Source organism: Oncorhynchus kisutch, linkage group LG11 (genome assembly GCF_002021735.2).
Source record: "Oncorhynchus kisutch isolate 150728-3 linkage group LG11, Okis_V2, whole genome shotgun sequence".
In the NCBI taxonomy this organism is placed as follows: Eukaryota; Metazoa; Chordata; class Actinopteri; order Salmoniformes; family Salmonidae; genus Oncorhynchus; species Oncorhynchus kisutch.
The window spans coordinates 36,334,007-36,349,364 of NC_034184.2; the positions used below are offsets into that span (position 1 = coordinate 36,334,007).

The following is a 15,358-nucleotide window of genomic DNA, read 5'->3' on the forward strand; positions in this document are numbered from 1 at the left end:
GAACTTGTATTGTTTTGTCTAATGTTAGTCACAAAATACATTCTAGACGCATTCATTACAGATTCCTCACCAGACGAGGTCATGAGCGGCCGTTACTCACCGTACAACGTCGTCTATATTGTTTCTGTACACTCCTTCGAGTCGTTCTGCAGGAAAGCCCATAGCAATGATGTTTGGATAGATATCTGTGGTCACCAGTGGGTCAAGGACACATAAAACATACATAGAAGAAAATCCTATATATATATATATACACACACACACACACTGAACAAAAATATAAAACGCAACAATTTAACCCATTTTACCAAGTTATACTTCATAGAAGGAAATCAGTCAATTAAAATAAATTCAATAGGCCCTAATCTATGGATTTCACATAACTGGGCAGGAGCACAGCCATGGGTGGGCCTAGGAGGTGCATAAGGAAACCCACTTCAGAGCAATGCTCACCCACTGGGGAGCCAGGCCCAGTCAATAACAAGAGTTTTACCCCACAAAAGGTCTTTATTACAGACAGAAATACTTCTCAGTTTCATCAACTGTCTGGGTGGCTGCTTTCAGACGATCCCCTAAGTGAAGAAGCCAGATGTGGAGGTCTTGGGCTGGCGTGGTCTGCGATTATGAGGCCGGTTGGACATACTGCCAAATTCCATAAAATGACTTAGTCAGATTATGGTAGAAAAATGAACATTACATTTTCTGGCAACAGCTCCGGAGAACATTCCTTCAATCAGCATACCAATTGCACGATCCCTCAACTTGAGACGTCTGTGGCATTGTGGTGTTTGACAAAACGGCCTTTTGTCCCCAGCACAAGGTGCACCTGTGTAATGTTAATGCTGTTTAATCAGTTTCTTGATATGCCACACCCGTCAGGTGGACGGATTATCTAGGCAAAGGAAAAAAGCTCACTAACAGGGATGTAAACAATTTTGTGCCCAAAATTGAGAAATAAGCTTTTTGTGCATATGGAACATTTCTGGGATCTTTTATTTCCTCTCATGAAACATGGGACCAACACTTTACATGTCGAGTACACACGCACGCACACACACACCAGTACCAGTCAAATGTTGACACCTACTCATTCAACAGATTCTTTATTTTACATTGTAGAATAATAGTGAAGACATCAAAACTATGAAATAACATATACGGAATTATGTAGTAACCAAAAAAGTGTTAAACAAATCAAAATATATTTTACATTCTTCAAAATAGCCACCCTTTGCCTTGATGACAGCTTTGCACACTTGGCACTCTCAACCAGCGTCTCCTGGAATGCTTTTCCAACAGTCTTGAAGGAGTTCCCACATATGCTGAGCAATTGGTGGCTGCTTTTCCTTCCATCTGCAATCCAACTCATCCCAAACCATCTCAACTGGGTTGAGGTCAGATGATTGTGGAGGCCAGGTCATCTAATGCTGCAATCCATCACTCACCTTCTTGGTCAAATAGCCCTTACATAGCCTGGAGGTGTGTTTGGGGTCATTGTCCTGTTGAAAAACAAATGATAGTCCCACTAAGCGCAAACCAGATGGGATGGCATAACACTGCAGAATGCTGTGGTAGCCATGATTTGCCTTGAATTATAAATATAACACTGACAGTGTCACCAGCAAAGCACCCAAACGCTTCACGGTGAGAACCACACATGCGGAGATCATCCGTTCACCTAATCTGCGTCTCACAAGGACACAGCGGTTGGAACCAAAAACCTCAAATTTGGACTCATCAGACCAAAGCACAAATTTCCACCAGTCTTATGTCCATTGCTCATGTTTCTTGGCCCAAGCAAGTCTCTTCTTCTTATTGTTGTCCTTTAGTACTGGTTTCTTTGCAGCAGTTCAAGGCCAAGAAACAGCCTGATTCACAGTCTCCTCTGAACAGTTGATGCTGATGTGTCTGTTACTTGAACTCTGAAGCATTTATTTGGGCTGCAATTTCTGAGGCTGGTAACTCTAATGAACTTATCCTCTGCAGCCGAAGTAACTCTGGGTCTTCCTTTCCTGTTGCAGTCCTCAAGAGAGCCAGTTTCATCATAGCGCTTGGTGTTTTTTGCGACTGCATTTGAATAAACTTCTTGATATTTTCCAGATTGACTGACCTTCATGTCTTAAACTAATGATGGTTAGTCTTGCCATCACATAGACTTGGTCTTTTACCAAATAGAGCAACACAACTGTAACAACACAACTTGTAACAACACAACTGATTGGCCCAAATTCCAGAAATGAACTTTTAACAACGCACGCCTGTTAATTGAAATGCATTCCAGGTGACTACCTCATGAAGCTGGTTGAGAGAATGCCAAGAGTGTGCAAAGCTGTCATTAAGGCAAAGGGTGGCTACTTTGAAGAATCTTAAATATAAGATACATTTTGATTTCTTTAATGCTTTTTTGGTTACTACTTGATTCCATATGTGTTATTTCATAGTTTTGATGTCTTCACTATTATTCTACAATGTAGAAAATAGTAAAAATAAAGAAAAACCCTGGAATGAGTTGGTGTCCAAACTTTTGACTGGTACTGTGTATATACACTGCTCAAAAAAATAAAGGAAACACTTAAACAACACAATGTAACTCCAAGTCAATCACACTTCTGTGAAATCAAACTGTCCACTTAGGAAGCAACACTGATTGACAATACATTTCACATGCTGTTGTGCAAATGGAATAGACAACAGGTGGAAATTATAGGCAATTAGCAAGACACCCCCAATAAAGGAGTGGTTCTGCAGGTGGTGACCACAGACCACTTCTCAGTTCCTATGCTTCCTGGCTGATGTTTTGGTCACTTTTGAATGCTGGAGGTGCTTTCACTCTAGTGGTAGCATGAGACAGAGTCTACAACCCACACAAGTGGCTCAGGTAATGCAGCTCATCCAGGATGGAACATCAATGTGAGCTGTGGCAAGAAGGTTTGCTGTGTCTGTCAGCGTAGTGTCCAGAGCATGGAGGCACTACCAGGAGACAGGTCAGTACATCAGGAGACATGGAGGAGGCCGTAGGGGGGCAACAACCCAGCAGCAGGACCGCTACCTCCGCCTTTGTGTAAGGAGGAGCACTGCCAGAGCCCTGCAAAATGACCTCCAGCAGGCCACAAATGTGCATGTGACAGAAACAGACTCCATGAGGGTGGTATGAGGGCCCGACGTCCACAGGTGGGGGTTGTGCCAACACCGTGCAGGACGTTTGGCACTTGCCAGAGAACACCAAGATTGGCAAATTTGCCACTGACGCCCTGTGCTCTTCACAGATGAAAGCAGGTTCACACCGAGCACAGTGGGGTGGCATTTCTTTGGGGGGCAGCACAGCCCTCCATGTGCTCACCAGAGGTAGCCTGACTGCCATTAGGTACCGAGATGAGATCCTCAGACCCCTTGTGAGACCATATGCTGGTGCGGTTGGCCCTGGGTTCCTCCTAATGCAAGACAATGCTAGACCTCATGTGGCTGGAGTGTGTCAGCAGTTCCTGCAAGAGGAAGGCATTGATGTTATGGACTGGCCCGCCCTTTCCCCAGACCTGAATCCAATTGAGCACATCTGGGACATCATGTCTCACTCCATCCACCAACGCCACGTTGCACCGGACTGTCCAGGAGTTGCCGGATGCTTTAGTCCAGGTCTGGGAGGAGATCCCTCAGGAGACCATCCGCCACCTCATCAGGAGCATGCTCAGGCGTTGTAGGGAGGTCATACAGGCACGTGGAGGCCACACACACTACTGAGCCTCATTTGGACTTGTTTTAAGGACATTACATCAAACTTTGGATCAGCCTGTAGTGTGGTTTTCCATTTCCATTGATAATTTTTGTGTGATTTTGTTGTCAGCACATTTAACTATGTAAAGAAAAAAGTATTTAATAAGAATATTTCATTCATTCAGATCTAGGATGTGTTATTTTAGTGTTCCCTTTATTTTTTTGAGCAGTGTATATATATATATATATATATATATATATATATATATATATATATATATATATATATATATATAGACTCAAATAAATAACTCATACAATTCTAAAACCTCAAGTTTACAAGGCAATCATATCACAATAACATATCTTCTGAGCAAAGATCATCATGATGCATTCATAGGAAAACATTTCTATAACTATGTGGGTGTCATTGTGCAGCAATGTACAGTGATGGGTAAGTAGAGTGCAGGGCAGAAGGTTTGGGATCACTAGTGTAAAAGTTGGAGTTGACCGTGTGAGGGCTAGAGGCCGAAAGGACCGGAGAACTCCTATCAAGCAGGGCCCACATATGGGTGCACTCGGAGAATCTCCATAGCTTGACCTGCATGTATTTATAGAGCCCAAGTTATATTGAGATCATTGCAAATGTTGGGATTAACTCTCCTACAGCCCCAGTTGAATCACATGGAATATTCAACATATCAAACGCAAGGGTAAAGAGGACACTGTCTCAACAGCCAAGGAAAGTCTTGTTGGGATACATTACAGTATTTGGTCAAACAGTAGCCTAAAGTGCATGATTTTCCTTTATCCCTGCATGAAAGTGTCTGCCCTGCCCCTGTGCCCTTTCTCTCTGTGCGCTCAGAGTAGGCTTGTGGAAGAGCAGATGGAAAGAAATGCTTTTTGATTAGAGCTGTGGCGGTCATGACATTTTGTCAGCCGGTGATTGTCATTCAAATAACTGCCTGTCTTACGTTAATTGACCATTAATAACAAACACATTTCGCATCTCTGGCTTCTCTGGCATACCAACAAGCCACCGATGTGTGCCTTTGGAACATCTACACCATCACTATAAATAATTTATTTTAAGCAGGTCTAAAGAAGCATAATATGAAGAAAATGTAGCCCATTTCAGTAAAACTAAGTGCATTCTGTTCAACCGATTCCTGCCCGCCCGACCAGCATCACTACTCTGGACGGTTCAGAATACGTGGACATCTACAAATACCTAGGTGTCTGGTTAGACTGTAAACTCTCCTTCCAGACTCACATTAAGCATCTCCAATCCAAAATTAAATCTAGAATCGGCTTCCTATTTCGCAACAAAGCATCCTTCACTCATGCCGCCAAACATACCCTCGGAAAACTGACTATCCTACCGATCCTTGACTTCGGCAATGTCATTTACAAAATAGCCCCCAACACTACTCAGCAAACAGGAAGTAGTCTATCACAGTGCCATCGGTTTATCACAGAAACACCCACCGGTAGCACGCGCTCCAGCAGGTACTGGTCATCCCCAAAGCCAACACTTACTTTGGCCACCTTTCCTTCCAGTTCTCTGCTGCCAATGACTGGAACGAATTGCAAAAATCTGAATCTGGAGTCTTATATCTCCCTCTCTAACTTTAAGCATCAGCTGTCTGAGCAGCTTACAGATCACTGTACCTGTACACAGCCAATCTGTAAATAGCACACCCATCTACCTCATCCCTACATTATTACTTACCCTTGTGCTTATTTGCAACCCAGTATCTCTACGTGCACATCATCTGCATATCTGTCACTCCAGTATTAATGCTAAATTGTAATTATTTTCGCTTCTTGGGCCTATTTATTGCCTACCTCCCTACTCTTCTACATTTGTACACACCGCACATATAATGTTCTATTTTTCTTTTATTTTGTGTTAATGACTGTACGTTTGTATATGTGTAACTCTGTGTTGTTGTTTTTGTCGCACTGCTTTGCTTTATCTTGGCCAGGTCGCAGTTGTAAATGAGAACTTGTTCTCAATTGGCCTACCTGGTTAAATAAAGGTGAAATAAAAACAACATTTTATTTTTAAAGTATCTTGGGGTATGTCTCCATAAGCTTGGCACATCTAGCCATTGGGATTTTTGCGCCTTCTTCAAGGCAAAACTGCTCCAGCTCCTTCAAGTTGGATGGGTTCCGCTTGTGTACAGCAATCTTTAAGTGATTCTACAGATTCTCAATTGAATTGAAGTCTGGGCTTTGACTAGGTCATTCCAAGACATTTAAACGTTTACCCTTAAACCACTCGAGGGTTGCTTCAGCAATATGCTTAGGGTCATTGTCCTGCTGGAAGGTGAACCTTCGTCCCAGTCTCAAATCTCTGGAAGACTGAAACAGGTTTCCCTCAAGAATTTCTGTGTATTTAGCGCCATCCGTCATTACTTCAATTCTGACCAGTTCCCCAGTCCCTGCCGATGAAAAACATCATATATATAGCCTCGCTACTGTTATTTTCACTGTCATTTTACAGTTTTTTTTATCTATTGTTTACCTAATACCTATTTCTTACTTAAAAATTACACTGTTAGTTAGGGCTTGTAAGTAAGCATTTCACTGTAAAGTCTACTTATACCTGTTGTATTCGGCACACGTGACAAATAAACTTTGATTTGTAAACATTTGGGTGAAATGTTGGAATCATGGAAAAAGTTTGATTATTATAATTCCATAGTTAAAATATAATAGTGGGCACTTTGAATAGAGTGAAAATGCAAGGGAGGAGTTATTGTGACAGTGTAGGAACCAAAGTGTTGGCCAGTGTTTCCTAGGGGACCCTGTAATATTTGGCTATGTTCTCTCTTAGCTACTTCATGTTGGTAACATTCATGTTTCACCTAATCCTCTGGTTTAGAAGATACTGTTGCACAAAACATGCTGATTTAGGCTTACACCATCACTGGTATCAGGTTGTATAGCTAGCTATGTTTGGTCTGACAGTACATTATTAGCTAGCTAGCCAGCTAAATAGGAATTAGCATTAGCAGCTAACACGATTTAGACACAACTTGCTAAGAAAATAAACTAGCTGTTTGCAGATGTAAACAAACACTAATTAAGTATAATTATATAACAAATGTGGATTTATATTAACTTCTTTGGGACTGGGGGGCAATATTGAGTAGCTTGGATGAATAAGGTGCCCAGAGTAAACTGCCTGCTACTCAGGCCCAGTTGCTAACATATGCATATTATTAGTAGATTTGGATAGAAAACACCCTGAAGTTTCTAAAACTGTTTGAATGATGTCTGTGAGTATAACAGAACTCATATGGCAGGCAAAGAAGTCTTTAGATAAAGAAGTTTATCTAAAGTTCCATGCATAACACTTGTATCAAGCAACAACAAATGTGGTCAAGCAACAACAAATGTGCTCCTTCAGTGACACAGGCAGGGTCTAGGTCTGTGTGGAAAGCAACATGGAGAGAGAGCGGAGAGCGATGACTCAAGTAGAGGAGCAAATTATAAAAATGGACCTTACACACGGCATATCACATTTAAGAAACCAAACATTCAAATACCGTTATAGAAGGTCAAGTAAAAACCCAAATCGGTCCCTGCATCAATACCGGTATATCGTAAAATACAGTCTACCGCCAAGCCCTAGAAAGTGCCATTTGCGGTGAATGCATAGGCAAATAGAGACATGATTAGGCATGCTGAAAGGTTTTTAGGACATTACATTTACTATTAGATTAACCATTCTAACTAGCAGCATATTATATTTAGCGATCTAGCTAACATGTTTGTTTCTACGTCCTCACATGGTGAATTGGCCAGAAAATAATTAGCCTATGTGATAGCCTATTTGTAGCGTTCACACAAAATATGTAAGCAAATCTCCATTGAATAAAAGACTACTGCATTTCCGGAGCCCTAATTTGAAAGTAAAATATAATCGTAACCCCAAAATTCATGACAATTACTGGTTTAGATTAAACATTTATTGAATCATACCATCTCAGTAGCACTGTGAATGACTTTATAAGATTATGGCTCTTTTTTTCCATTTCGTGACGTAGCAACATTTTTGGGGCGACCAAATCAACGGGCTGGTGCTACTAACTGAAAATGTGATAGGCAACAGTGCCACCAGGGGGGAAAATGTGTCTGGAGCACTGCTAAACCAACACACTCCTTGAGTGCAAATTTTGTTGATGAAACAGAGCCAAAGAACGTCAGGCAGAGCGGTTGCAGTACATATTCTGCTGTTTTATTGCGCGTTCAAAGATAAAAAATAAAAATGTTATTTGCAGTAACCTCTGTTGTAATATCACAAACAGATGTGGCAGTTTCACCAAAAAAGGATTTAGCTTTTAAACTACTGAAAAATATCTTTCTCTGGATTAAAAATGTCATAACCATAACCTCGGAAGTTCACATACACTTAGGTCACAAATGTCTTGTTAACAAACTATAGTTTTGGCAAGTCGGTTAGGACATCTACTTTGTGCATGACACAAGTCAATTTTCCAACAATTGTTTACAGACAGATTATTTCACTTATAATTCGCTGTATCACAATTCCAGTGGGTCAGAAGTTTACATGCACTAAGTTGACTGTGCCTTTAAACAGCTTGGAAAATACCAGAAAATGATGTCATGGCTTTAGAAGCTTCTGATAGGCTAATTGACATAATTTGAGACAATTGGAGGTGTACCTGTGGATGTATTTCAAGGCCTACCTTCAAACACAGTGCCTCTTTGCTTGACATCATGGGAAAATCAAAAGAAATCAGCCAAGAACTCATACAAAAATTATAGACCTCCACAAGTCTGGTTCATCCTTGGAAGCAATTTCCAAACGTCTGAAGGTACCACGTTCAATTGTACAAACAAAAGTACGCAAGTATTAACACCATGCGACCACGCAGCCGGTATACCGCTCAGGAAGGAGACGCGTTCGGTATCCTAGAGATGAACGTACTTTGGTGCGAAAAGCAGCAACAGCAAAGGACCTTGTGAAGATTCTGGAGGAAACCGGTACAAAAGTATCTATACCCACAGTAAAACAAGTCCTATATCGACATAACTTGAAAGGCAGCTCAGCAAGGAAGAAGCGACTGCTCCAAAACCGCCATGAAAAAGCCAGACTACAGTTTGCAACTGCACATGGGGACAAAGATAGTACTCTTTGGAGAAATGTCCTCTGGTCTGATGAAACAAAAATAGAACTGTTGGGCCGTAATGACCATCGTTAAGATTGGAGGAAAAAGGGGGAGGCTTGCAAGCCGAAGAACACCATCCCAACCATTGAGCACGGGGGTGGCAGCATCATGTTGTGGGGGTGCTTTGCTGCAGGAGGGACTGGTGCACTTCACAAAATAGATGGCTCCATGAGCAAGGAAAATGATGTGGATATATTGAAGCAACATCTCAAGACATCAGTCAGAAGGTAAAAGCTTGGTCGCAAATGGGTTTTCTAAATGGAAAATGACCCCAGGCATACTTCCAAAGTTGTGGCAAAATGGCTTAAGGACAACAAAGTCAAGGTATTGGAGTGGCAATCACAAAGCCCTGACCTCAATCCTATAGAAAATTTGTGGGCAGAACTGAAAAAGCGTGTGAGAGCAAGGAGGCCTACAAACCTGACTCCGTTACACCAGCCCTGTCAGAAGGAATGGGCCAAACTTCACCAAACTTATTGTGGGAAGCTTGTGGAAGGTTACCTGAAACGTTTGACCCAAGTTATGAATTACAAATTGAGTGCACATAAACTTCTGACTCACTGGGAATGCGATGAAAGAAATAAAAGCTGAAATAAATCATTCTCTCTACTATTATTATTCTTACTATAAAAGTGGTGATCCTAATCCGAATTTTTACTAGGATTAAATGTCAGGAATTGTGAAAAACTTTAAATGTATTTGGCTAAGGTGTATGTAAACTTCCGACTTCAACTGTATACAGTGCCTTGCGAAAGTATTCGGCCCCCTTGAACTTTGCAACCTTTTGCCACATTTCAGGCTTCAAACATAAAGATATAAAACTGTATTTTTTTGTGAAGAATCAACAACAAGTGGGACACAATCATGAAGTGGAATGACATTTATTGGATATTTCAAACTTTTTTAACAAATCAAAAACTGATAAATTGGGCATGCAAAATTATTCAGCCCCCTTAAGTTAATACTTTGTAGCGCCACCTTTTGCTGCGATTACAGCTGTAAGTCGCTTGGGGTATGTCTCTATCAGTTTTGCACATCGAGAGACTGAAATTTTTTCCCATTCCTTCTTGCAAAACAGCTCGAGCTCAGTGAGGTTGGATGGAGAGCATTTGTGAACAGCAGTTTTCAGTTCTTTCCACAGATTCTCGATTGGATTCAGGTCTGGACTTTGACTTGGCCATTCTAACACCTGGATATGTTTATTTTTGAACCATTCCATTGCAGATTTTGCTTTATGTTTTGGATCATTGTCTTTTTGGAAGACAAATCTCCGTCCCAGTCTCAGGTCTTTTGCAGACTCCATCAGGTTTTCTTCCAGAATGGTCCTGTATTTGGCTCCATCCATCTTCCCATCAATTTTAACCATCTTCCCTGTCCCTGCTGAAGAAAAGCAGGCCCAAACCATGATGCTGCCACCACCATGTTTGACAGTGGGGATGGTGTGTTCAGGGTGATGTGCTGTGTTGCTTTTACGCCAAACATAATGTTTTGCATTGTTGCCAAAAAGTTACATTTTGGTTTCATCTGACCAGAGCACCTTCTTCCACATGTTTGGTGTGTCTCCCAGGTGGCTTGTCCAAACTTTAAACAACACCTTTTATGGATATCTTTAAGAAATGGCTTTCTTCTTGCCACTCTTCCATAAAGGCCAGATTTGTGCAATATACGACTGATTGTTGTCCTATGGACAGAGTCTCCCACCTCAGCTGTAGATCTCTGCAGTTCATCCAGAGTGATCATGGGCCTCTTGGCTGCATCTCTGATCAGTCTTCTCCTTGTATGAGCTGAAAGTTTAGAGGGACGGCCAGGTCTTGGTAGATTTGCAGTGGTCTGATACTCCTTCCATTTCAATATTATCGCTTGCACAGTGCTCCTTGGGATGTTTAAAGCTTGGGAAATCTTTTTGTATCCAAATCCGGCTTTAAACTTCTTCACAACAGTATCTCGGACCTGCCTGGTGTGTTCCTTGTTCTTCATGAGGCTCTCTGCGCTTTTAACGGACCTCTGAGACTATCACAGTGCAGGTGCATTTATACGGAGACTTGATTACACACAGGTGGATTGTATTTATCATCATTAGTCATTTAGGTCAACATTGGATCATTCAGAGATCCTCACTGAACTTCTGGAGAGAGTTTGCTGCACTGAAAGTAAAGGGGCTGAATAATTTTGCACGCCCAATTTTTCTGTTTTTGATTTGTTAAAAAAGTTTGAAATATTCAATAAATGTCGTTCCACTTCATGATTGTGTCCCACTTGTTGTTGATTCTTCACAAAAAAATACAGTATTATATCTTTATGTTTTAAGCCTGAAATGTGGCAAAAGGTCGCAAAGTTCAAGGGGGCCGAATACTTTCGCAAGGCACTGTATGTCCATCAATTTCCATCAATTATATGTCCATCAATTTTTGAATCGCACATATTAACTCCTGCCTGTAACTGACATCCTGAAGCCTGCATGCAACATAAGCGGTGGGATTTTTCACTTTAACCACTGACGACAAAAGGGCACCCTTTTAGTACATTTCCTGTGTTACGGTGTCAGAAATAGAAAGCTGAACAGTTCTAATTGGACACCCTGTCGCCTTCGTTTCTAGCAGAACTTCTTTGAGCGCAAATTATTTTAAAACTTGTCTTAAAGATTTGACGCACACCACTGACAGCTCTGGTGCGAAAGGTGACAATTTCACTCACTTAAACTGTATCTCATTTCTGCATAGTGCATGCACACCAACAATACTATGGCAGGATCTGTAAATGTTATTAACACAAGATCAAATTTAACTGGGCCAAATTGGGGTTTTCATGCCTCAAACCCAACAATTCAGTAATCTATTTCAATTTAGCACTAAAATCAACGGAAGGTAGAACAAAAACCACATAAACAAAAATGAGAACACGAGAAAGTAAGACGCTATATACAAGGTCGGTTCCAATACCATATTTACAATTTGCAGTGATACTGGTGTAGTATGAGGTAGATATGTATAGGGGTAAGGTAACTAGGCATCAGGATATATAATAAAAAGAAAAGCAGCTGCGTAAATGGTGATTGTATGAGTTACTCCAGTATCCCTGCAAGATGGCGGCAACAGCTTTGTAGTTATTTTTTTGTGTGTGTGTTATTTCTTACATTATTAGTCCAGAATTGTTTTGGTGTTATTGCATACAGCCGGAAATAGCATTTGGATATCATAGCGGCAGTAACTCACCAGCATTGCGACTAGGAATACGGCTTTCCCTAATTGGATCCTTTGTTGGTACCCCACAGCGAATTTTAACTATTCAAAAGGCTGCTCCAAAACCGCCAGCAGAGAAGATGTATTCGGAGTGGACTTCTAGTCCGACTCAGGAGGCGTGCACACCATCCACCACTTCTGAGTATATTACTCGCTAATGTTCAGTCTCTGGATAATAAAGTAGATGAGCTCAAGGTGAGGATCTCCTTCTAGAGACATCAGTGATAGTAACATTCTCTGTTTTAAGGAAGCATGTCTCTCTTGGGATATACTGTCCCCGTCCATATAGCCAGCTGTGTTCTCAGTACATTGCGCTGACAGGAATAAAGAACTCTCAGGGAAGAAGAAAGGCGGAGGTGTATGTTTCATGATTAACTACTCATGGTGTGATTGTGATAACATACAGAAACTCAAGTTCTTTTGTTCACCTCCCAAGAAAATAATATTTGGTTAGTCACAGCCGTGTATATTCCCCCTCTAACCGATTCCACGATGGCCCTCAAAGAACTACACTGGACTTTTATGCAAACTGGAAACCACATATCCTGAGGCTGCATTTATTGTATCTGGGGATTTTAACAAAGCAAATTTGAGGAACACGCTACCGAAGCTCTACCAACATATTGACTGTAGTACTCGCGCTGGAAAAACTTTGGAAGACTGCTACTCAACTTTTCGAAATGCCTTCCAGGGCCTCCCCCGTCCTACCGTCGGAAAATCTGATCACGACTCCATTTTGCTCCTCCCTTCCTATAGCCAGAAACAGGAAGTACCCATGATAAGGTCTATTCAACGCTGATCTGACCAATTGGAATACATTTTTTCAAGATTGTTTTGATCACACGGACTGGGAATATTTTCTGGGTAGCCTCTGAGAATACCAAAGACAAATACATGGATACGGTGACTGAGTTCATCAGAAAGTGTATAGGAGATGTTGTACCCACTGTGACTATTAAAACCAACCCAAACTAGAAACCGTAGATAGAAGCATTCGCGCAACACTGAGAGCGTGAACTACTGCATTTAACAATGGTAAAGTGACAGGGAATATGGCCGAATAAAAACAATGTACAGACAGTGTGGTGAAGAAGGCGCAACAGTGCCTCTTCAACCTCAGGAGGCTGCAGAAATGTGGCTTGGCCCCTAAGACCCTTTTTCAGATGAACAATTGAGAGCATCCTGTCGGGCTGTATCACTGCCTGCTATGGCAACTGCACCGACCCGCATCTGAAGGGTTCTCCAGATTGTGGTGTGGTCTGACCAACACATCACCAGGGGCAAACTACCTGCCCTCCAGGACACCTACAGCACCCAATATCACAGGAAGGCCAGAAGGATCAAAGGACATTAATCACCCGAGCCACGTGCTGTTCACCCTGCTTTCGTCCAGAAGGCGAGGTCAGTACAGGTGCATCAAAGCTGGAACCGAGAGACTGAAAACTGTTAAGATCTCAAGGCCATCAGACTGTTAAATAGCCATCACTAGCCGGCTTCCACCCGGTTACGCAACCCTGCACCTTAGAAGCTGCTACCCTATATACATACAGTTTAATAATGTTTACATACTGCTTTAGCTCTCATCTCTATACACTGTATTCTATTCTACTGTATTTTAGTCAACACCACTCCAACATTGCTCTATCTAATATGTATATATTTCGTAATTCCATTATTTTACTTTCAGATGTCAAATCAAATCCAATTTTATTGGTCACATACACATGGTTAGCAAATGTTAATGCGAGTGTAGCGAAATGCTTTTGCTTCTAGTTCCGACCGTGCAGTAATATACAGCAAGTAATCTAACAATTTTACAACAACTACCTTATACACACAAGTGTAAAGGAATGAATAAGAATATATACATAGAAATATATGGATGAGCGATGGCCATGCGGGCATAGGCAAGACGCAGTAGATGGTATAGAGTACAGTTTATACATATGAGATATACTGTGACCAGTGATACATGTATTACATCCAATCTTTAATTATTAAAGTGGCTAGAGATTTGAGTCAGTATGTTGTCAGAAGCCACTCAGCCACTCAGTGATGGCTGTTTAACAGTCTGATGGCCTTGAGATAGAATGCTGTTTTTCAATCCATCGGTCCCAGCTTTGATGCACCTGCACTGACCTCACCTTCTGGATGAGTGTATTGTTGTGAATTGTTAGATACTACTGCACTGTTGGAGCTAGGAACACAAGCATTTCACTAACATCTGCTAAATATGTGTATGTGAGAGTCAGTATCAATATGTGTGCATATTGTGTGTGTTGAAGTGTGTAGAGTCCTGTGAGTGAGCCTAGAGACAGGCCAAAAATGTAAATAACATACAAGGATCATCTCAGTCTGTGTAGCCATTCTGTTAGACTCTAGCCACCTAAGTCTAACAATTTTTTGGGCCTTCCTTTTCACACCCCGGAAATAATGTCCGGGGTTACAACCTACGTCTCGGGTCCTACGGGCAAAATCATTGCACTCTGACTAAGTGTTTAAAAAGCTCCCAGGGTAGTTACATGCCAGGGAGCAAGGGGGCATGGCGTTCTGCAGCTGCGTTCTGCAGCTGCACATGCGTTGTTTCTGTAGTACTCATGTGACTGCAGAATTTTCAAAACAAATGTACACTGGATTGATGCAAAACATCATGATATCATTCTGCCAGGCGACATTTAATTGAGAAAGTTTTTTGGAAAGCCTTTGCATGTTTACCAGAACACCGATATCATTAGCATCATCGTTAACTGCTACACAAAGTGTAGACATGCGCACACGTTCTGTGCAGTTTAAAAACTTTGCAGGAAAATACAAATCACTGATGCATATTGTTAATGTCTTATGATAAAAGCAAATTCATACATTTTCTAATAAGTTCAATACATGTAGTTAATTACCTACAATACATATTGAATATTGTTGAATTTTATAGGGCCCTATTCTAGCCAACTCCACAGCTGGGAGCACCAGAAAAAGAGTGAGAGTAGCTGGGGAAAACGTGGAAAATAGATAACGAGAGGAGCGGGAAAGAGAGCAAATGATATGGGAAGTGTTAGGGTGGGTAAGAGAAGAGAATGCAGGAAAGAAAGGGGTGCTATGGAAAATGGAAAGGTGGTGGGTTAGAGAAGAGCCCTCACAGGCAGCATTGCTGATACAATATCACTGGTGCTTTAAGGATTGTTCCCAGAACTCTTATACTGCATT

General features: G+C 41.4%; 1 protein-coding gene across 2 annotated transcripts in view; it reads right to left on the minus strand.

Annotated features, from left to right (window-relative positions):
* Nucleotides 1-15,358, minus strand: part of LOC109899723 (phosphatidylinositol 3,4,5-trisphosphate 3-phosphatase and dual-specificity protein phosphatase PTEN) — a 31,171-nt gene that overhangs the window by 9,305 nt on the left and 6,508 nt on the right. For both annotated transcript variants that reach the window (XM_020495191.2, XM_031835697.1), the window contains exon 2: nucleotides 101-185. In XM_020495191.2, the coding sequence (XP_020350780.1) occupies nucleotides 101-185 (85 nt within the window). The remainder of the gene's footprint in view (nucleotides 1-100; nucleotides 186-15,358) is intronic.